At 33.8% G+C, this 23,372-nt stretch overlaps 1 protein-coding gene across 3 annotated transcripts in view; it reads right to left on the bottom strand.

Annotated features, from left to right (window-relative positions):
• vps13a (vacuolar protein sorting 13 homolog A) overlaps positions 1-23,372 on the bottom strand; it is a 60,993-nt gene that overhangs the window by 18,159 nt on the left and 19,462 nt on the right. For all 3 annotated transcript variants that reach the window (XM_051116580.1, XM_051116582.1, XM_051116581.1), the window contains 23 exons: positions 22,809-22,893; positions 22,504-22,673; positions 21,012-21,168; positions 20,650-20,732; positions 19,758-19,817; positions 19,451-19,637; positions 19,255-19,371; positions 19,069-19,172; positions 18,553-18,720; positions 14,869-15,176; positions 14,604-14,751; positions 14,381-14,522; positions 13,014-13,135; positions 12,728-12,897; positions 11,264-11,490; positions 10,393-10,724; positions 6,849-7,202; positions 5,307-5,408; positions 5,079-5,231; positions 4,721-4,979; positions 4,199-4,359; positions 2,304-2,407; positions 1,747-2,032 (listed from right to left, as the gene is read on the bottom strand). In XM_051116580.1, coding sequence (XP_050972537.1) covers positions 1,747-2,032; positions 2,304-2,407; positions 4,199-4,359; positions 4,721-4,979; positions 5,079-5,231; positions 5,307-5,408; positions 6,849-7,202; positions 10,393-10,724; positions 11,264-11,490; positions 12,728-12,897; positions 13,014-13,135; positions 14,381-14,522; positions 14,604-14,751; positions 14,869-15,176; positions 18,553-18,720; positions 19,069-19,172; positions 19,255-19,371; positions 19,451-19,637; positions 19,758-19,817; positions 20,650-20,732; positions 21,012-21,168; positions 22,504-22,673; positions 22,809-22,893 — 3,999 coding nt within the window. The remainder of the gene's footprint in view (positions 1-1,746; positions 2,033-2,303; positions 2,408-4,198; positions 4,360-4,720; positions 4,980-5,078; positions 5,232-5,306; positions 5,409-6,848; positions 7,203-10,392; positions 10,725-11,263; positions 11,491-12,727; positions 12,898-13,013; positions 13,136-14,380; positions 14,523-14,603; positions 14,752-14,868; positions 15,177-18,552; positions 18,721-19,068; positions 19,173-19,254; positions 19,372-19,450; positions 19,638-19,757; positions 19,818-20,649; positions 20,733-21,011; positions 21,169-22,503; positions 22,674-22,808; positions 22,894-23,372) is intronic.

The following is a 23,372-nucleotide window of genomic DNA, read 5'->3' on the forward strand; positions in this document are numbered from 1 at the left end:
AAATTCCAAGCATAAATCCTGTCATAAAAATGGAATTTACTGTATAATGCAGAATGTCATGGAATTTGTCAAAGTTTGGATGAATAAATCAAAAGTTGGTCAGTACACGTAAATCAAAACACAATATGAGGTAGTGTCTGTGAATATTAAGCCGCAAAAATACTAATTAAATGTGAATCCTGCATGTTTTGCGCGTCTCTGTGTAAATTAATGGTGCAGATGCGTGGTTTTTATTTACTACACACGTGCGTGACGCTCGCATGAACACATAAACAATCTCCAGAACTGCTCTGAGAGTCACTTCATGATCATTTTACCATTTCTTTTGAGAAAAAATATTGTCAAATCATACAAACAGAAACGTAAAGGTCTTCACAGTAACCTGTCAAAATAAAAGTTTGGTTTAAATTAAAGAAACTGCAACAGAAATATATTACTTAAGGTTATGATAGTACTACTACTACTGCTAATATTTATTTATTTTTTATTATTTTTATTAAAATAATTTTTAAAAAAATATTTTGTAATATTTACCATAAAATTTACCATACTTTATTTACCAAAAAATGTAAATACACAGCACAGTATTTTTGAAAAAATAAATAAAATAATATATATGCTTTTAATTATTCAGGGTGCACTCATTTTAAAATTGACGTCCAATATTGATAAGCAGATATTTATGGATGAAAGAATGGTTTAGGCTCAATACAAATTATAATATATAGATTATATCAATATTTTAGCCTTTCATGGACATTTTTCATCCTGTCCTAGACCCTTAGATTTAAACATGCTAGTTTTTATTCATGTCAAACTTAAAACTATAATATTAATTATTATTATTACTACTACTAATAATGATGATAATAACAGTAATAATAATGATGATGATGAAAATAATAATAATAATAATAATAATAAAAGTTATTATTATTATGCTAACAACTAAAATCAAATAATTTTGGATGCTAAAGGTAAACAAATAATTTAATAAAAACTACATTTAGGCATTACAACATTCTAATGCCAAACATGAAAAATTGATTTATTTTGAGATTTGTTGCTTTTAAAGATACACTTAAAGTGAGGGACGGCAAAATGAATATAACTGTTAAAATAGAGGAAATGAGCATGCACAGTTAAATATCCAATATCAGCTGATTTGTACCCAATATAAACTGAGACAAATAAACGAAATATCTCTAATATCATCAAATAACTAATATCTCTTATATCTTACTGTTTTGACAAACAATGTGAAAAATACATTGTAAAGCAAAGAGGAAACGGACAACACGCCAACAGACAAGACAGAGCAGGTTACTTCTGGTATGACAAGACAAAATGTTGTAATTTCTGAAGAAAGTCAAACAATAAATACACTTTGTGGATCTTTAATTGGTTCTGACAGATCACTGTATTGCCTTATTAGATCAATGAACGTTTCAGATCACGTGAACCGATCGTCTTTTCTTATTTACTTACAGTACAAAAAAACATGAATGAACATCAGAAGGTATTTTATTTCAAACGTGGAAAGGCGTCAATACACAGTTTTTCAAGTTTAAGTCTACCGAAGTTAATCTACTCTCCTGTCTGATTTGTTTGTTTGACAGAATGGCAGATTCGGCATTCTGATTGGTCAGATCGCCTGTCAATCAAGCTATCTGCGAAGGGTCAATTGTGCCAGGTCAAACCACACTTATATGACTCAGTGGAGAGGAAATGTAAGGTGTCTTGTACCTTTATCTTGAAGGTGATGGGGTACGGCAGCAGGTTGCGGAGGAGAACAGTGGGCCACAGGTGCAGAATAATGGGCTTGTCAAACTCCTCCTCGATGCTGTGAGACATCACAGCATCTAGAACAGGAACCATGTTGACCTTCAGCATCTGGGAGCTGTCTCCATGACGATGACAGGTTTTGTCCAGACACTCTCCGGGCTTCTGAATCACCTCATTATAAGTGAAACCCTCGGAGCGGTCGTACTGCTCCTCGCCTTCAGTTACAGGCTGCAGGCTCAGTTCAGCTCTGGAGAAAAAAAATTAAATATAGATTTAAAAGACGTATGCAGGATGAAAGAATGATTCGAGCTCAATACAAATGATAACATACAGATTATATTAGTATTTTAGCCTTTTCTATATTCTCTAGAAACCCTTAAAATGTTTGCTTCCTAACTAAATTTATTTTTACTGAACAGCTAGACAAAAATACTGATTTAGAAAGAGTTTTTCCACATTATGTATGATTGTGAAAGTCAGTGGATAGATAGAGATGATGGTCCTGTGATGTAACTGACCTGTAGGAGCCCAGCGGCACAGAGAACTCATCTTGAGGCAGACAGATGCCCAGACACTCAGATCCCTCAAAAATGCGGAACGGCACCGAAAAGTGGTTGATAATCTAGGAGTTCAATAAAAAACAATAGCATCATCAACAGCCTATCTGTTAAAAATAAATAAATAAATAAATAAATAAAATACACATTTATGAAATACTGTAGCTAATTTGTTTATGTTGACAGATATTAAAGGAGATTTCCACTTCCAGAACAAAAATGTACAGATAACGTACTCACCAAAATGAACATCCAAGATGTTCATGTTTTTCTTTCTTCAGTCGATAAGAAATTATGTTTCTTAATTAAAACATTCACAAATTTTTCTGCATAGAGTGGACTTAAAGTTTGAACTTTTAAATTACAGTTTCAATGCTTCAAATGGCTCTAAACGATCCCTGCCAAGGAAAAAGGGTCTTATCTAGCAAAACGATCATCATTTTTAAAACAAATTGACAATTTCTATACCTTTTAACCTCAAACGCTAATCTTCTCTCGTCTGTGATTCACATGCATAATCTGTGTAATCCGGGTCGATACAGTTAGGGTATGTCGAAAAACTCCCATCTCGTTTTCTTCTTCAACGTCAAAATCATCCTACATCACTGTTTTACCTTTTTTTGTAAAGGGCATATAATCTTCTCTGCATGTTCACTTTGTAAACACATGGTCGGTACTTCTGCAGCGATGTAGAGTGATTTTGAAGTTTGACTGTAGTAGCACTAACTGCACCATTGGATTGTCAGAAATGTGGGTATTCGTGTTGATTTTTTTTTTTATATATATTATTAATGTAGACATGTATTAAATGTATTGAAAGAGGAGTAATGGAATATAATTACAGCATTTTTTGTGATTAAGCCGTAGCATTTATGCATTTATACTAAATGTATTTAGACCACTGTTTTTCATACAAATTCATAGAAACCATATTACATTTTTAACACGGTAAAAGGTGCTATATGTGGTTTTAACTGTGATTATCATGATCTAAATGTATGTTACTATGGAAGACCAACGTTAAAAAAAAAAAAAAAAAAAAACTTACTTTTTATTTATTTTGTTAAGGATAAATGACTGGAAAAGCGTAAAGAATGCAAAAACATGAAGTGTTTGTCATGTTCTGACCATAAAGAAAAGTTTAAAACCTTAATTAACAAATTAAATGTGACATTTATTGCAATAATTATCGATATTGACAGATATGAAAAGAAATTATCGTGATAATTTTTTTGCCATATCACCCAGCGCTACGTGTGGTTAGTTTTTTGCCTGTGTACTCCGGTTCAAAAAGGTAGTGAGGGGCGGAAATCGCCGACGTCGTTTTACCTTTTTTTTGTAAAGGGCGTTTGACTTTCTTTGCACGTTCACTTTGTAAACATTGGGTCTGTACTTCTGGCTGAGTCACACGTGACCTTTCCAACGTGACTATGTAATGCATGAGGTCGAGCTACTGCAAGGTGAGCACTTATGGTCAAAAAGTATATACATTTTTTTTTTTTTTAGAAAATGACCAATCGTTTCGCTATATAAGGCCCTTATTCCTCGGCTGGGATTGTGTAGAGCCCTTTAAAGCTGCAGTAAAACTGCAATTTAGACTTTTAACCCATTGATCCCCATTGAAGTCCACTATATGGAGAAAAATCCTGGAATGTTTTCCTCAAAAACCTTCATTTCTTTTCGGCTAAAGACAGACAGACATGAACATCTTGGATGACATGAAGTGAGTAAATCATCAGGAAATTTTTAGCCTGGAAGTGAACTTATCCTTTAATGGGTAGTAGTTTCCAAAGTGAAGAGTCTGAGGGGTCTATTTTCAAAGTGTGTGTTTGTGTGTAGGTTTTAAATATATCCACCTGGAAAGGAGAGCGGATCTTGACATATTTGCTTCCCTCGACGGTGTAAATCTGACAGACAAAGAATCGTGTGACACCCGAGTCACGGTGCATGACGCTGTACATGTCCCGTCCAGTTTTGATTAGTGGGATCTCACTTGCAGTGGTGTGGCCAACTGGAGCTGGAGAAGAGGAATACAAAGAATACTTTTTTTCTTGCAGTTTGCAGAATGCAACTAAAACATTAATATGCAAATATACAACTATGGAATCATTTATGTAATTTGTCACTTGTTAGAGTGCAAACGGATGCCTATATTGCACACATTCTTAAAAATAAAGGCTGTTTATTGACATTGATGGCTCAGTGAAGAACATGTAACAATAATGGAACTTTTCCATTCCACAAAAAAAGTTCTTTATAATGGAAAACATTCTTTAGATTATTAAAATGTTTTAAAAATGCAAGAATGTACTAGTAATTTTGTGATATATATTCATAAAAGTCAAGTATATAGGTCATGGGTTGTTATGCAGTCTTACTGGGCTGTATGTAGTTTTTAGCACTGAGGCTGGTCATGGCTGAGAACTGGTCACTGGACTCAGCGGTGAGGGTGTAGTCCATATTCAGGCTCTCTCCATCCAGGAGCTCTACCACACGATTTTTAGACTCTTTACCGATAGGTCTAAACACTTCACTGTGCAGCACTGACACCGGCAAACCCAAACGATTCTTAACCACAAACGGAGCCTGGTCTGTCTGAAAGCACTCGGCAGTCTGCTTAGTGGCCTCTGCGAATGCCTACAAACCAAACAGAAGAAACCACTCATCTGTAACATCTGTAAGAGAAAGAATACCCGTTTTAACCATCTCAACACTGCAATCATCTTAATCTCCTACCGTTCCTAGATTGCTGAGCATGTTCAGGCCGCACTTGGTGAGAGTGACGTTAAGCTGGTCTTTGCTTGTGAAGCTGATGACCGTTTTATAATCAGGCACACTGCCGTCCACCTCATCAGATACTCCTGAATAAGACACTGGCTTCTTCTTCATCTGTAGACATAATATTATTTATGATATGAACTTATGAAAAGTTTTGCCAGATTAGGGCATGAAACAAAAGCTAACCTTCATTGCTAGTGTCCATGGTCTGAAGCCATCCTTCTCCTCATCATCAAGTGGCTCCAACAGTGGTTCCCATAAACCCATCATCTCATTATAATAATTCACCTACAGGAAACAAACAACTTGTTATAAGACAAAAAGAATAGACATTTTGTTAATGTCACATTTCACTGTTTTTTAGCACCTCACGTTATTTTGAGTCATGTTAAAATGGGGTGCAGGTTAAAGTACAAAGTTGCAAGGCTAGCAAAGCAGTTAAAATGGTTCTGGCACTGTTTGACAAACTGCTGACTAGATGTGGTAAAAAAAAGAAGATTAAAATTCAAATGTTAAAGGGGTCATCGGATGCTCATTTTCCACAAATTGATATGATTCTTTAGGGTCTTAATGAAAAGTCTATAATATACTTTGGTTAAAAATTCTCAATGGTTGTGTAAAACAACACCCTTTTTACCTTGCCAAAATCAGCTCTGCAAAAATCATCCTGTTCTGGTCGAGGCTGCTTTAAATGTTAATGAGCTCTGCTTGCCCCGCCCTGCAGAGTTCAGCTCCATCCCTAAGTAAAACTCACTTGCCTGTAACTTTCTAGTAACCCGTCAGACCTTGATTAGCTTGTTCAGGTGCGTTTGATTAGGGTTGAAGCAAAGAAGTTAATTATTTTACCAAAATAAGAAGGATCATACAAAATGCATGTTATTTTTATTTAGTGCTGACCTGAATTAAATATTTTACATAAAAGACGTTTACATACTGTATAGTCCACAAGAGAAAATAATAGTTGAATTTATAAAAATGACCCTGTCCAAACATTTACATACTCTTGATTTTTAATATCGTGTTGTTACTTGAATGATTCACATTGTTTAGTGATGGTTGTTCATGAGTCGCTTGTTTGTCCTGAACAGTTAAACTGCCTGCTGTTCTTCAGAAAAATCCTTCAGCTCCCACAAATTCTTTGGTTTTTCAGCATTTTTGTATATTTGAACCCTTTCCAACAATGACTATATGATTTTGAGATCCATCTTTTCACACTGAGGACAACTGAGAGACTCATATGCAACTATTACAAAAGGTTTGAACACTCACTGACGCTCCAGAAGGAAAAACAATGCATTAAGAGCCCGGGGGGGTGAAAACTTTTGAATCGAGTGAAGATGTGTACATTTTTATTATTTTACCTAAATGTCCTTTTTTTCCCCATTTGGTACTGCCCTTCAGAAGCTACAGAAGTTTCCCAGGAGACGATATAAAATTCAAAAAGTTCTGTAGATCATTCAGGTAACAACACAGTATTAAGAATAAAGAGTATGTAAACTTTGAATGTAATTTTTATAAATTCAACTATTATTTTCTCTTGTTGACTATATGTAAACATCTTTTTATGTGAAATATCTTATTCAGGTCAACACTAAATAAACAATAACATGCATTTTGTATGATCCCTCTTATTTTGGTAAAATAATTAACATTTTGCAGATTCTGCAAGATGCATGTAAACTTTTGACCTCAACTGTATGTGTACAATGTATGACAATATCCTCTGACCTCCAGGTCCAGGTGACAGTGCAGGTTAATGAGAGTACTCCAATTTTTCACGTCTCCCTGGAACGAGGCCTTGGCCAGCAGCATAGGCACGGTGCGATGGCCCACCCCGGCCTCCAGCGTCAGGCAGATGGAGTGGATGTTCATTTTGAGATATTCTCCATGAGGAACGAGTGGAATAACAGTCTGGGTGACTTTCTCTTCCTCCTCCTCCAGGAACCAGAGCTTTAGGTCTTTCAGGTTGCGACGTTCCCACAGATCCTGTGGCACGGGGCTCTCCAGTTCCTCAGGGGTCTCAGCTGCAGGGCTCAGCGCTGACTGAATGGTGATGACGGTGTTTATGATGATGGGAGACACCTTAGGGAACAGAAAGAGAGTGGACAGGGTAGGAAAGGGGTCATTTTCAATACTTCTGCAGCATATTTCCATTGAAGTCCTGTTATAATGTGTTTCAAGGAACCAAAAAAGCAATTAGAATTTATTTATTTTTTACACCCTCTTACCCTCAGAATTAAAAATACTATATTATAGCTATACTACAGCTCACTCAAAAATGAAATGTCTGTCATTAATAACTTGTCCTCATGTCATTCTAAGACCTTTGCTCATCTTAACATTTATTAATACTAATTTATTAATATATTAAAATTTAGTAATATTTTTGATGAAATTTGAGAGCTTTCTGACCCTGCATAGACAGCAACACAACTGACACTTTCAAGACCCATTGAGGTAGTAAGGAGATTGTTAAAGCCACAATATGTAAGTTTTCACTGCTAGAGAGTGCTAATTCAAAACAAACAAAGAACCAAAGGTGTAGTTTGATGAGGTTCTGAGTGAGTGTGGGATCATGGGAGTTGTAGTCTTCATCCCCACAGCTGATGCAATCCACTGGGACTCAGGCAGAAATTACATTCATGAAAAAAGTACTATGGTGCCTAAAAAAATAGTAGGGCTCTATGAAATTTGTTTTATTTGTTCATAATTTTTTTTTTTTTTCCAAATTCTGTTGTTTTCCATTTTAATTTTTCTTGACTCCTTTTTAATGGTTAAATTAAATTTTATTAACCATTAAGCATGTAATTAATTAAAATCCTGAAACTTACAGAATTTCACATCAGTTTATTACAAGTTTAACAAAAATTACATGTTTAGGGCCCTATGAAATGTTTTATTTTTTTCTCACCATTTCTTCTCTTGTTATCAAATTTGTGCTTTAGTCTAATTATTTGAATGCATAAAAACAACTTAATTTAATCAAATGTGTTCTTAAAATAGCCTTTTTTCCCCTCAGTGTGTGGGATATTTAATTTTTTCTAGTCATAGATTGAAGGCATAAAACATTAATTTAATTTCTCTTTTAACTACTGAAAATGAAACAAACTTTATTTGTTGGCAAACAAAGGGGATTTATTATTAAAATAAACACATGGAAGAAATGTTGTGTGATTATTACTTTAAAATAATGTTTATTTCATTTTAGTAGTAGTAGTAATAGTAGTAGTATACATTTTACTGAACAATAGTAATATATTTCTGGCACCATGTCAAGTTAAACCAGACTTTTATTTTAATGGGTTGCCGTGAATACCTTTACAGTCCTGTGTGTATATGATATGCCGCTAGTTGCACTCAAATGAAACGGTAAAAGGCATGAATAGACTTTCAGAGCAGTTCTGATGTATTTATATCCTCATTTATTCATACAGAGACATGCAGGATTCATATTTAAATGCTATTTTTTTGGCTTGATATTTACAGACACTAATCCATATCACAATTTGATTTAAGCGTAATGACCTACTTTTGATTAATTCATCCAAACTTTGACAAATTCTGTGACATTCTGCGTTATTCAGTAAATTCTGTTTTATGACTGGCTTTGGATCACGGAAATAATAAGGTCCTAAAATAGTCCATGTGACATCAGTGGTTCATCTGTAATGTTATGAAGCTAAGAAAATGGTTTTTGTGTACAAAGAAAACAAAAATAACAACTTTATTTAACAATTTCTTCTCTTCTGTGTCAGTTTTCACCACTCATGCATTGTAGTAATCTTGTAAACTCTTGTCAGTCTGACACAGAAGATTAGAAATTGTTGAATAAAGTCATTGTTTTTGTTTTCTTTGTGCACAAAAAGTATTCTTAACCCTTTCAGACCTGAATTTTTTTCACTGGACAAAAAAATAGTTTTCCTCTTGATATTTGCTCTTCTCCAACATATAAATGAGTCTAAAAAAGATTTGTGCAAACTCATTTTCTACAATGGACGCCAGGACTGAATAAAAAAAAAATCCGCATATTTTAACCATACATAGTAAGTAGTGTTTGTGCACTATAGTTGAACTAGTGTTTAAAATTTTGAACAGAACACATACTGTAAGAATGAACAGTGCCATAAGAATGTGGAAAAAAAGTAAAATGATATGAAGTCTCAAAAAAACTTGTTTTTTGGTTGAAGTGGGTGAATCTGAGTATATGTATAAATGTCTTTGTGTGTATATGTATGGGTTTATGTGTACTTGCTGATTGTTTTGATAAATATATGATTGTGTGCATAATAGCATCAAGGCATCAGTGTGTGTGGAAGTGGTGTGAGTGTGTGTGTTGCTCTGTATTCACTGATCTCATCCACTATGGCTGTTTCTCAATAAAACCAATGAAAAATTGACCTACAGATTATAGTCACTCTGAAGACATAAATGAAATCATATTAATATTAATTGCATTAATTAACATCAATGTTCATAAAACATTAACATTTGAATTTGTACCTCTGTATTTAGCTTTGAAATGCTTGCACAAATTTCTCAATCTGTTATACAACTAATCCATGAGGTTCCTGCTAAGACCTGATGTCCATTGCGATGGACAGTAAATTTTAAAAAAATCCTGTGTTCTGCAGCTCTGACAGATCTTCAAAATAACTTTAAATATTATCATTTTATAGTCTTAATTTTACAACCGGTGCAAGTTGATGAATCTACCATTAACATAATTCTGTATATAAAATGTAAAATATGGGGTTCCTCCTCTTCCTGTCTAGTTGGTTATCATGTCTCTCTTTTGTGATGTCTCTAGCTCAATCAGAATAATTTAGGAGTCAGATCTTCATTTTAATTGGTTGATCAGGGACCAATCAGTGACTAGGCATTGCTCATACTTTAAAAACATAACATTTTATTGGTTTAAACAAAAAATCATGTGATGTCCATTTCAATGGATGCAGGGTCTGAAAGGGTTAAGGTTGAACCATTGATGTCACATGGACTATTTTATCGATGCCCTTGCTACCTTTCTGGGTCTTGAACGTGTCAGTTGCGTTGCTGTCTATGCAGGGCCAGAAAGCTCTTGGATTTCATCGAAAACATTTTAATTTGTGTTCTGAAGATGAACGAAATTCCACCAGCTTTAGAACATCATGAGGGTGATTAATTAATGACAGAATGTACATTTTTGGGTAAACTATCTCATTAAAATGCTAATAATTTCAGAATTATATGGTCACAATTTCACATGATCACAGAATCCCATGTTCAGCCTTACCTTGAGCGTGAGGGAGCTGATGGACAGCTCGATGGTCTGTGGCTGCGAAGGCGACTGGTTGCTCTGGAAGAAAACCTGACAGGGCTGAAGCACCGTCGTCACATTGTGCTCCCGCTTCTCTCTCAGGAATGGACACGCCACCACCTTCAGGTCTGAAATGGCGGCCGTCATCGACTGACCACTGGGCTCGTTCTTCATCACCAGCTCACACTGCGTCGTCATAACGAGAGCCGGAGCTTCAGCGCGTGTGAGGTCGGCCACAAAAACAATCTCAGGATTCTTTACCACAATGTTCATCTCAGTTTTGGCAACCACTGGCACTGCAGGAACCGCTAGCAAAGAAAAGACACAAATCACCATAGTTTCTGTCATTTATGACACAATGCTTCCCTGCCACTGACAGAATTTTCCGGCATTCCATTTTTTTCACTGTTATCCACCATATTTTTTAATGTGGAAGGAAGCTGTCTTCTGGTAATGTGTTAGACTTCCAGTTTATAAGCCGCCGTAAGGAAATAACGTGAAGAATAACATTGTGCAGTAAATGGTAAAATTGTTTGCACTAAAAACCAGTGTGTTTATAATTAAGATAATACATTAAAACAAAATTGGTAAGGCACACCAGTGCAATATCAAGTGGAAAAACTGCTGTTTTGTACAGTTAAAAGAGCTGGAAGGGGATGAGATTGGAAGCCAGACACATTAAATTTACAGAAGGCTGTGCCTGCTCTTACGGGGAAAATTTGAAATTTCAAATTCTTTCAAAATTTCAATAAGAATCTCCAAATCCAAATAACAAGCAAAAAAGCACAAATAGCCAGTTAAAACAGCTAGTCTTCTTCAAGGTAGTAGTGAAGTACAAATCACCAACCTGGGTCTTTAGACGAACTGGCAGGTTGTTTATTGTTTTTAGGGGGACCAGAGAAGCCGTCTGCCATAGCTTTAAGAAAGACATCAGCTACTGTGAGCAGGAACTCCATACTGGCACACAGACAGAGGTCCTGAACCAAGGTGTCTAGAACGGTGCCGTCCCGGCCTTGTCGGTAACTCACGTCTACCATCACATTTCCTTCCCTGCCCTGACGCATCGCTATCATCCTACAGCACCATGAAATTAAAGCACATAACACAGTTACTGACATTTAGTCACTGAACGACTAACTTTATTTACCATAGTCACAATAAACAATTTTTAATAACCAATTAATCAGTTGGTTCTTTCGTTGATTAATCAATTAATTGGATTTTTTTGTCATATATTTTGTGCAAAAATGTTTTCAAATATAAATGTTCTAACAGCAATGTCAGATAAAGAGGTTCTCTATGCACAGAGCAAAAAAAAAAAAAAAAAAAAATTACCAATAACAAAATGATTCTAATGTCAACTTTATGGGGTAGGAAGAACATTATATTTGTACACATACACTACCAGTCAAACGTTTTTGAACAGCAAGATTTTTAATGTTTTTTTCAAAGAAGTCTCTTCTGTTCACTAAGCCTGCATTTATTTGATCCAAATTAAAGATAAAGCAGAAAAATATATACATATATATATTCTTAATATTTAAAATAACTGTTTTCGATTTAAATATATTTTAAAGATTTGCTGCTAAAAACCTGCTAAAAAGAGCTGAGTAGATTTTTTCAGGTTTCTTTGATGAATAGAAAGTTCAGAAGAACAGCATTTATCAGAAATAGAAATCTTTCAGAAATCTTTTGTAACATTATAAATATCTTTATTATCACTTTCGGTTAATTTAAAGCATCCTTGCTAAAAAAATAAAAAAATAAAAAAATAATTTCCATCATTTCTTTCCCCACCCAAAAAAAAATAAGACTCCAAGCTTTTGAATGGTTTAGTGTATAATGTTACAAAAGCTTTTTTTATTTCAGATAAATGCTGATTTTTGGATCTTTATATTCATCATAGAATCCTGACAAAACAAAAATTACTCAACTGTTTTAAATATTGATAATAATAATAATAATAATAATAATAATAATAATAAATGTTTCTTGAACAGCATATTAGAATGATTTCTGAAGGATCATGTGACACTGAAGACTGGAGAAATGATGCTGCAAATTTAGCTTTGATCACAGAAATAAATTACATTTTAAAATATATTCAAATAGAAAAGTAGTAATAGTAAAAAACAAAAATAGTAATTTTACTGTTTTTGCTAGACTTTGGATCAAATAAATGCAGGCATGGTGAGCAGAAGAAACTTCTTTAAAAAAAAAAAAAACATTAAAAATCTTACTGTTTAAAAACTTTGACTGGTAGTGTACCATGATTTAACATAAATTGGGTCATGATCTGCGTGTGATCTACCTGGACGTGATCATTTTGACCCTCTGTCTCTTGTCATCCAGCAGACAGTTTGTGAGTTTGAGAGAGGCTTTCATGGAGCTGTCAGAGAACATGTGCACAGTGGTGGAGATGGTGCCCAGCGTGAACTCTGCCAACTTCAAACTCTCATCACGGGAGTCTGATAAATGGATCTGCATGCATGCAAACAGATAAACCGAAACTGAACCAGAACACAAAATATCCAAAACTGGTTTTTACATGTAATTATTACACCCTTGTCTACTATGAATTGAGAGTATTTTGTCACCTCGTTGCTGGGGCTGTACAAGACGAGTGTCATGGAGTCAAACTTGAAGTCTACTTTCAGAGTGTTCTTTAGTTTGCCTGTTTTCTGGCCCTCAACCACTGCTGCAGTCACAACCGTGTTCCCTATAAAACAACACAAAAAAGGGTTTGAGAACATTATCTTAATACCTTAATCATACTTTAATTATTACAAAACAGAAAAAACAATGCTGTCAAAATTAGCTTGTTAATGCAGGCGATTAATTTTTCCAGTTTAACAGCATTAAAAAATTCATTATTTTAAATATTTAAAAATTGTACTTATTAGAACATGTAGAACTAAGAATTTTTATTATTATTATTATTATTATTATTATTATTATTTTAATTTATTTTATTAAGGAAAAATGACTGGAAAATTGTAAAGAATTAAAACGTGAAGTGTTTGTCATGTTCTGACCATAAAGAAAAGTTTAAAACCACAATTAACCGTTCGTTTTTTACAAGTTTCACACTGAAGCTAAATCTGCCTTTAAACTTGAAAGAAATAAAAATAAATTATAGTGATAATTTATTTTTTTTTCGCCCAGCCCTACATGAAATTATTGCAATATAAAAGTATATTTAAAAACTTGAATGTTAGGTGGGATTAATCACGATTAATCACAATTAATTTCAGAAAAAATGTGTGATTAATTTGTTTTTTTTTTTTTTTTTTAAATCGACTGACATCACTTAAAAAAAAAAAAAAAAAAAAAAAACACTTTAAATCATTTTTTAAGCTAACATTTTGAATTAAAACTTCTCACAATTATTTTACACAAGAGTGAGGATTTTTTAATAATTGAATAAATGTAATATTTTTAATCCCAGTGACGTTGAATCTTTGGTTAAAATGTAAAATAATAATTACATAAAAATTTTAAATGTTAAATTATACAGTATATAAATATAGGTACATATAGCTCATGATGAGTAAACAATGTTATACTGTACAGTGTTTCTTTGTTATTTTGAAGAAAAAAAAAAAACACATGCAAAAACGGTTAAAAAATGCTGTGAAATTTAAATGTATAAGGCTTGATGTATATTGAAAGTAAAATGCATTTTAAAAAATATTGGTAAATCTTTAAAAGATGCAATCAAATACATTTAAATCGTGACAATTTTTTGTTTTTGTAAAAATATATTTACTTATAAAATATAGAATTGTTATGACGTTATTTACAACACTTTTTGTAGAATGGCCCTTAATTAATGCTCAAACAGCAGGATATCCATTGCAAGAAAAGTCAGAGACACAGAAAGTACACAGAACACATGCTTGACATAACATATGCATTAATAATTGATAAAGTTTAACGATCTCTATTTGTGTGCGTTTCATACCTCCAGAACTCTGAGAATCCTTGGTAGAAACTGTATCTCCTTTATCAGTGCTGGATGGAGCTGGAGGAGCATCAGACGTCTCCGACAGATTCTCACTCAGAGTCTTCAGCACTACAGTTAGGTCCTCCTGACTCAAGATCAGCTGGATTAAACGAAAATTAATATTAGCTGCAATATGCCCTTCATCTTAAACCAGACACAGATACAGTATGTGTATACTTACGCTCATGGGTTTGAGGTGTGCGTTGATCTGGATGTCAGGTATGCTGTGATACCAGGAGGCAGAGAGATTGCGTTTGATTGACAGGTCCATGTTGACTGGCTTGAGTAACTGAATTTCCCCCTTAAATTGACTATCAGTGAATGTGGTCCTGAGAAAATATAGAAGATGTATCATAAAAAATAAATATAAAATAAATACACTGATGCAATGTAATTTTAGGATTGTTAAATCACATTAATTAATCAAACGTGTCAAATGTACCAACCTGTACATTTTAAGATCACTCAGCCCCACAGCCATGATGTCCATGACAGGGGGGATCTTGGTGTGTGTTGGAGAGGAGACAATTTCAAAGTGGTTCTTTACAGTCACTAAACCCAGATCTGCCACAATGACATTGTGGGAAACAGAGGACTGTGGGAGGAAGACAACTGGAGCTTTGATGTCTACGTCCAGTGAGATACGTGTGCTTCTCTCCGCCAGCTCCAAAACTCCTGTGGCTGCTTTCTCTGCTGCCTGGGCTGTGACCTCTGCCAGTGCATTTTTAGCCTCCTGGAAATTATTAATAAATGCCTGAAGAGAAATAATAAAGAAAGGGAGAGAAGGGAGAGACCATTAGTCAATACACATATGGGTCATTCTATAATTAGGGGTAAATTTAGAATGTGAACAATGTAAAGAAAACGTTTTCCTTTTTCCTAAAAACCCAGTCATGACCTTACACTGCTGCTTTGTCCCATATAAATAAAGGTGATCTGTAGGAATATGTGCATAAAATACCATATATGTTTGCTACTGTCCACTATGTTACCTTTACTGGGTAACACAGTTGACAGGTAACTTAGTTGACATTTTTAGTGTTTTGGGCCTGTACTCAACATGGACGCCCAGAACTACTGAGCATATGGTATGTTTAGAAATGTATTTTCATTAACAAAACATAAGTTTTAGTTAAATTGTCTAGTTAAAATTTGCAGCAATAATACTTGTGTAACACTGTTGACAGTCAGTTAGTCCACTCTTGACACAGGTTTGCTAGTTTAACCAATATTAAGGAAAAGAGAGAGAACATCACTTCTAGTGTTTCATCCATGTGCTTCTAGAGGAAATATCATCATACTGTGCAAATTATGTGAGAATGGGACAAACCATTGGGACAAACTAACTGAAGATAAAACTATGAAATTAATTTATATTTGTGGTAATACTCATGCTCAAATACAGAGTAGAATGAGCAACTTTACAAAATCGGACAGCTGGATACCAGGGTTGTATTTGATATGAACATAATTTTTAAAACAAAAAATATGGCTTTTTCAACATAGTAGTGTGACTGGGAAAACTATAATTGTATACTAGAAAATTAAGAATCGGGCTTTATATTGATGAAAATGCATTAAAAATATACTTCACAGACATCACATTTTTACAGAAGTCACAGCGGCTTGTGAAAATGCACAGCTACTTTATGCAGGCTGTGTGCATTTAGTGTGGATTGACTGTTTTGAAACTTATATGGTAGTTACATAGCCCCTAGACCTCAGTTATCATGAAAAAAGACAGGAAATTTCCGTTCTGACAATATGGGACCTTTAAATATATAGTATTTATAGGTGCAGGACCCGACAATAAGGACTGCCTGATGGCCCGGGGCAAGCGTGAACGATGCTCGGGCCAGTTGACAGAACGGTCACTTGCCTGATCGGGCCAGTGCACATCGTACGAGTATGTGATATATTGTCTAAGATAATACTGTAGGCTAACTGTTGTTTTAACGATCTGTCATTATCGTCCCTCACTTTAGAAAAAGCAAACAAAAATACACCCATCGGGCGCACACATTCACTATGTGAAGACGTATTAGGTTTAACTTCTGCACATGCACTTTTAGAGTAGATGCTATGACAGCATGATTTAGTCTATTAAAATGCATTTAGAATACCCCAAAAATTCAAAATCATATGTCTTTTATATTTATATATAAATTACATAATTAACCAAAATACATATATCACACGGAGTAGGGTACAACAGAGCTGAAGGCACCCCCTAAGAAAAAAAATGCTTTTCACTGCGCCCAAAGTGTGCGATTGCAGAAAAATACATACATTTGTATTAAACATTTATGGAGCAACAGATTTTGTGTGAAAAAAAAAAAAAAAAAAAAAAAAAAAAATCATACAAGTTGTTTACTTTGTTAAAAAATCTCATAAATGTATGAGGTGGCAAGTGGGGCCTTTTTTTGTTTTGTTTTTTTCCACACAGTATTGACACCTCAAATACTTTAGCTAAAATACTGTTTTTTTTTTAATAATGTATAAGTTAATACCTGTTCAAAACAATCACTTTAGCAAAGTGTGTACTATTTTCTGCTTATTTGATAAAATAATGATATTTTGTTCAATAAATATACTGTCATTAAACTGTTAATATAAAACATTTTAAAATACAGAAACAAAATCATTTTAAAATGTAAAGATTCTGAAAGCATTGAAGGAGATCCCATAATTTAATATAGATTTACAGTAGTAACAACAAATGATATTTTATTGATATGATTAATAGCATGTTCTTAAATATGATAGTTTCATTCTAAACATGGTGATTATGTCTAAGATAAAATACCCAACATAATATATGATATTTACCATCTGAGTCTAACAATGTCATGTCAACAAATGGAAAAGTCAGCCTTCTATTAATTATCATGTTAATATTGTGCCTTTTAGCCTCAACAGCAGGGGCGCTTTTTACCCTAAATACCATACTTTACATATTCTTTTGTTATTTAAAAACTGCTGTTTTAATTATCTTAAACAAAACTGAAAATCATTAAGGCATTTGTCTCAAGATATATTGAATCATTTTAGCGATTCTCATTTGCTACTTCAATTTACAACATTTTTAAAAACATCAAATATTAGATCAAGTAAACACAGAATCGACTCTGTGGTGCTGCCTGTGATCATGCCAAGGATCAGACGAATTTGCACGTGTATGTTGAAAAGTGAATGTTTTGGAAAGTGCAACACCATGTTTTTATGCCATCTAGTGGTTTAGAGGGAAATAACATCAAATAATATAATTTAGCCCCTTCTACCCTAACATTTTTATGCAAATATCAGCAAGATCAGAAAGTTATACTGATTTTACACAAAAGTTCAATAAACAAGTTAATATTAAGAGACTTATTAAGAGATTTGTGCTTTAGATATATTTCACCAACTAAATATTGGTGTTATAGCCATATTTCACCAACAAAAATTGCTCCAAACAAAGATAAGGACAATGTTCTGCAGTTCTGAGCAACACGTGACACTGTTTCCTACTGAATGAATCAGCTTTTTGAATGAACTTGTTTCATGAATTGGTTGAATCAACTCACGCATTAAGTCAGTCAAATGCTTCGCTCCTGAATGAATCATCTGTTTGACTGAATCAACTGAATCTCAATGACTCACTCATTAACAGTCACTTGCTGCCACCAACTAACGGTTTTGATTTCACACTTAAAGTGTCTTTTCAGTTGTAATAATTAACTAAATGAATATTCAATATTTTATGTTTGAAAACATCACAACTTTTCTCTTTTTTTTTGCATTTGCATTTGCAATTGCAATTGCTATTTACTTACTAACTTTAGTAAGGGTTAAATCCATATTTATACAGTGAACACTATGTAGTCTGTACACTTGCCTAACAATATTTAAAATTTAAATGAGTTATTAAAGTTAAGTAGTTTTTGGTGTCGTAACCTTAATTTGTAAAGGTTACATTTATCAGAAACAATCAAAACAACAACTTTCGAAAATTTGGGCCAGTAGAAATAATCCTTAGCGTTGAGCCCTGAGGTGCAATAACAAAAAATGATAACTATTAGTGTAAATACTATTACAGTTTGTTTCCACTAACTAACTTTGTATGGGGAAATGATAAGGTGAACACTTACCAGTATTGAGGACACAAACTTGTTGAGGAAAATGACTTGAATGCAGCCCACAGTCAAAGTTACACTGGTGTCCACAATGTGCATGTCTGTGTAGGCGTCACCCTCTGTTGCATCCACATGGTTCACCATGCGGAAATCAAACACCTCCTTATCCGCGATGGACACTGCCTATATGACATCATCATTCAATCATTAGCAAAATACAAAATAAATAGATAAATGAATAAATAAAAATCCCAATATTTCTTTAGGTCAAGTCAATAGGTATTTTTCCATATTTATAATTATTCTTTCATAAATTTTGTGTTGGCCCTAATAAAATAGAAAATTTAAATCAAACATGAAATTGTTTGTTTTGTGGTTAAAAGACATAACATAATTTTATTTTTTATTTTATTATATCCTAACACAATTAAATACTGTATAACAAAAATAATAGAAAATGTGTGCTAGTTCTCTACTGTTATAATTTAGCTCCCATGATATTTTTATCCTTAAAAATGGGGCACTTTCTACCTTTTTATACAGTGCCTCTTTGTCACAATCCAGAATAACAATGTTCTTCAGATTAGCCAGAATCTCCACAGACTTCTTCTTCATCTGAACTTCCGAAACCAGCCCTGGTGAGAACAGAGAACATGCAGCACTGTAACATATCCCAACTTTATCATGTTTATGTGCTTTTACAGAAACGTGCATTACCCTCTATGCTGATCTCAGAGATCCTGGCTTTCTCTCCTCTTATAAACACCTTCAGACAGCTGAGGTCTGCTCGGATGTGCAAATTCACCACATCCTCAAACTTTGACTTCTTAGAGGCTGAAGAAAAAGCCAACAACATGAGATTAGAATTACAACATGACAGGACAAAAAAACCTCACAAAACAAACTTTCTCACAAGATTTCTTGGTAACGGCAGAATCCTCTACTTTGGCCTCCTCTTCTTCTTCCTCTTCCTCCTTGGGTAAGGCAGGCTGCTCCTCTTGTGCCTCTTTCTTCAGTGGTGGGAGGAGGTTATTCAGGAAATTTATGGAGTTGAGCAGCGCCTCAGTGTGCAGGTGCACGTCCAGTGAGGAGAAGTTCACCTGGTGCAAAGACCAGAGATTATGTATTTTAACAAACATTTGCAATTAGTATGCAGTTTAATAGCTTTGTGATCTGATTGGCTCACATTAGCTGAAGAGAAATTCCGTGAACAAGCTTACCTTGATTAGTTGCTCTGTATTTTTATACATCGTTTTGAAATCTGGTGCATTTTTGTCCGCCTGAAAAAGAATATTATTTTATTAGTAGTATTATTAGAATAGTTTTATGCATAGGACTGTGCCAATACAATCATATCAGTGTTATTTCATATCACTGATACACTGTTATTTAATATTTTGAATATCATTTTGTATATTTGACATTTTTAATTTTAAGTTTAGTTAAAATGTAATTAATTTTGTAAATATGACTATATAGTTTTTATTGTTTTAGTTATTTTTGTCCTTAAATCTTTTCTATTTTATTTTATTTCAAGTAATAAAAACATTTTATGGTTTTAGTTAAAAAAATAAGCTTGATCACTTTATCAGTGATTATTTTTCTCACAAGTATTGCATTAATACTTAAAAAAAAAAATAGATGTGAAACATATGAACTACAGGATGATTAAAAAAAAAAAAAAATCAATTAACTTGTCCTACATGCATAATATATATAGGAGAGATCACAAATATTTAATATATAATTATAGATTATTAGGGTTTCTAAATCCAAGAGTTTGACTGAGAGCAGGACTGTAATTAACATGAGTCATGCATCATGAGTCACAAATCTGTTTTTAGCTCTAATTCTGTGTTAATGTTTGGCTTAATTATAAATATATAATAATTATAAGCTAAAATTATAAAATGGCCTTCAAAACGGCAGAATCCCACTAGGATTTTAACACCCACCAGCTGAGACCAGGCCAAAACCAAGAAACTGCCAGAGAAATTTTCTCTGATGCTTCACAATGTACAGAATCATGGTACATGTTGATGATAAATAGCACATATACATATACCTGGACCCAAAGGAGGATGACACATCAATATGATAAAGCAAATTTACCTTGACATATTCCAAAGTGAGCAGATCTTCCTCAGTATTATCCAGAGTGGTGATAAGGTGAACTTTCTTGTCCTCCTCAGAATCTTCACACAAACAGTTTAGAACTTTTATATTTGAATACAGAAATCATTCTAAAATGCTGAGTTGCCTCTCATTAAACATTTTTGTTATTATCAATCATGAAAACAGTTGAGCTACTTCATATTTTGTGGAAACCAAGATACATTTTGATAAACAGAAGAGCATTTATTTAAAATAGAAATCTTTCGGAACATTATAAATGTCTTTACTGTCACTTTTGATCAATTTAATACATCCATGATGAAGAAAGTAGTGCAGTGTAGTCTGTGCAATGCACTTACCCAGGTACTCTGAACACTCTAGGCAGATCTCTCGCAGGAAGGTGTATGATGACATATCAAATGTGCGAAGTTTGAGTTCTGTCCCTAATCCATCAATGAACAGATGCAGAACGCTCACTTCCTCTCTGCCTGACAAGCGACACAGCTGAATGGACAGCTAGAGGGAAACAAAGAAAAAGCAGTGTCACTTGAATGAACAAAATAAATGGAAGAGCCTTGAAATGTTAAGGCAATTTCAAATGAACCATTTACAGTTGAAGTCAAAAGTTTACATACACCTTGCAGAATCTGCGAAATGTTAATTATTTTACAAAAATAAGAGGGATCATACAAAATGCATGTTATTTTTTATTTAGTGCTGACCTGAACAAGATATTTCACATAAAAGTAGTTTACATGTAGTCCACAAGAGAAAATAATAGTTGAATATACAAAAATGACCCCGTTTAAAAGTTTACATACACTTGATTCTCAATACTGTGTTGTTACCTGAATGATCCACAGATGTTTTTTTTGTTTAGTGATAGTTGTTCATGAGTCCCTTGTTTGTCCTGAACAGTTAAACTGCCCGCTTTTCTTCAGAAAAATCGCTCAGGTCCCACAAATTCTTTGTTTTTCAGTATTTTTGTGTATTTGAACCCTTTCCAAAAATGACTGTATGATTTTGAGATCCATCTTTTCACACTGAGGACAACTGAGGGACTCATATGCAACTATTACAGAAGGTTCAAATACTCACTGATGCTTTAGAAGGAAAAACAATGCATTTAGAGCCGGGGGTGAAAACTTTTGAACAGATGAGGGTGTGTACATTTTTTTATTTTGCCTAAATATCATATTTTTTCATTTAGTACTGTCTTCAGAAGCTACAGAGGATACTTACATGTTTCCCAGAAGACAAAATAAGTAAAATTTACTCTGATCATCAAATTCATAAAGTTTACACCCCCCAGCTGTTAATGCATCATGTTTCCTTTTGGAGCATCAGTGAATGTTTGAACCTTCTGTAATAGTTGCATATGAGTCCCTCAGTTGTCCTCAGTGTGAAAAGATGGAAAAATACACAAAAAAAGCTGAAAAACCAAAGAATTTGTGGGACCTGAAGGATTTTTCTGAAGAACAGCGGGCAGTTTAACTAAGACAAACAAGGGACTCATGAACAACTATCACTAAACAAAAAAACACAGCTGTGGATCATTCAGGCAACAACACAGTATTAAGAATCAAGTGTATATAAACTTTTAAACAGGGTCATTTTTATAAATTCAGCTATTATTTTCTCTTGTGGACTATACGCAAATGCCTTTTATGTGAAATATCTTATTCAGGTCAGTACTAAATAAAAATAACACGCATTTGTATGATCCCTCTTATTTTGTTAAAATAATTAACATTTTGTAGATTCTGCAAACTTCAACTGTAAGTAACAATAACTTAACAGAAATAATGATCCCGTCTTGTTGTTAACAAGTTAACACAAGCATAACCAGACCTTGTTGATCTCAAATCTCAAGAGGAACTCGGTCATGTTCTTCTTGGGATCTTTGAGCACCATGGACTGACGCTTATCAGAGGCTGAACCCTGCAGAGAGTCAGACGAGGCCTCAAAGAACGGCAGATCCTCGATCGGTGAACTAGGGGCATCGAAGAACAACTCCTCATCTGAAAAAAAAAGATTTTAGATTTATAGAGCAGATCTCGATATTTTAATCACTGATGTTCAGTAGGTGTGGTACTCCGTTGTGCAAACATAACTCTGTCTCCCTGTGCATCTGTTTGTGTTAATGTGTGTCTGACCTGAGCCGTATATGATGGATGCTCGCAGGTCATCTATGGCTGGTCTTCGAGGAGTGAGCTGAGGTGTGTTCCCTCGTTTGGAGGCCTAATGTGAAAAAGCGAGAAGTATCACACAGCTGCAAGAACAAAAACATCAGTGGATAAATGCAAGCAAAACAGAAATATGTCCCCATAAATCAGATATAAATTGATTTGGAAAATCTGTACTGATACTCAGCACTATGATATAAGGCCAAATATCAGCTTTATCTATTATCATCAACAATAAAAAAAGAACAACAGGGCCTAAACTGTGTAGTTCTATTTATACATATTTTGTGTGTCTTTTTCAAAAATTCATTAAGGACTGAAATAAATTGGATTAATATTTAAAATTATAGGCATCAGATGCAAACCCATATATTATAATATATAAAATATTAAAATAAAATAAAATATAAAAACAGTATTAGATTTAAAAAAAAGTAGAATTGTTGTTTTGGCAACTAACTGAAATAAAATAAGTTGAGTTTAAAGTACTAATATTACTAAAACTAAAAATTTAAATACATTTAAATTAAAGCT

Source organism: Labeo rohita, chromosome 8 (assembly GCF_022985175.1).
Source record: "Labeo rohita strain BAU-BD-2019 chromosome 8, IGBB_LRoh.1.0, whole genome shotgun sequence".
Taxonomy (NCBI): domain Eukaryota; kingdom Metazoa; phylum Chordata; class Actinopteri; order Cypriniformes; family Cyprinidae; genus Labeo; species Labeo rohita.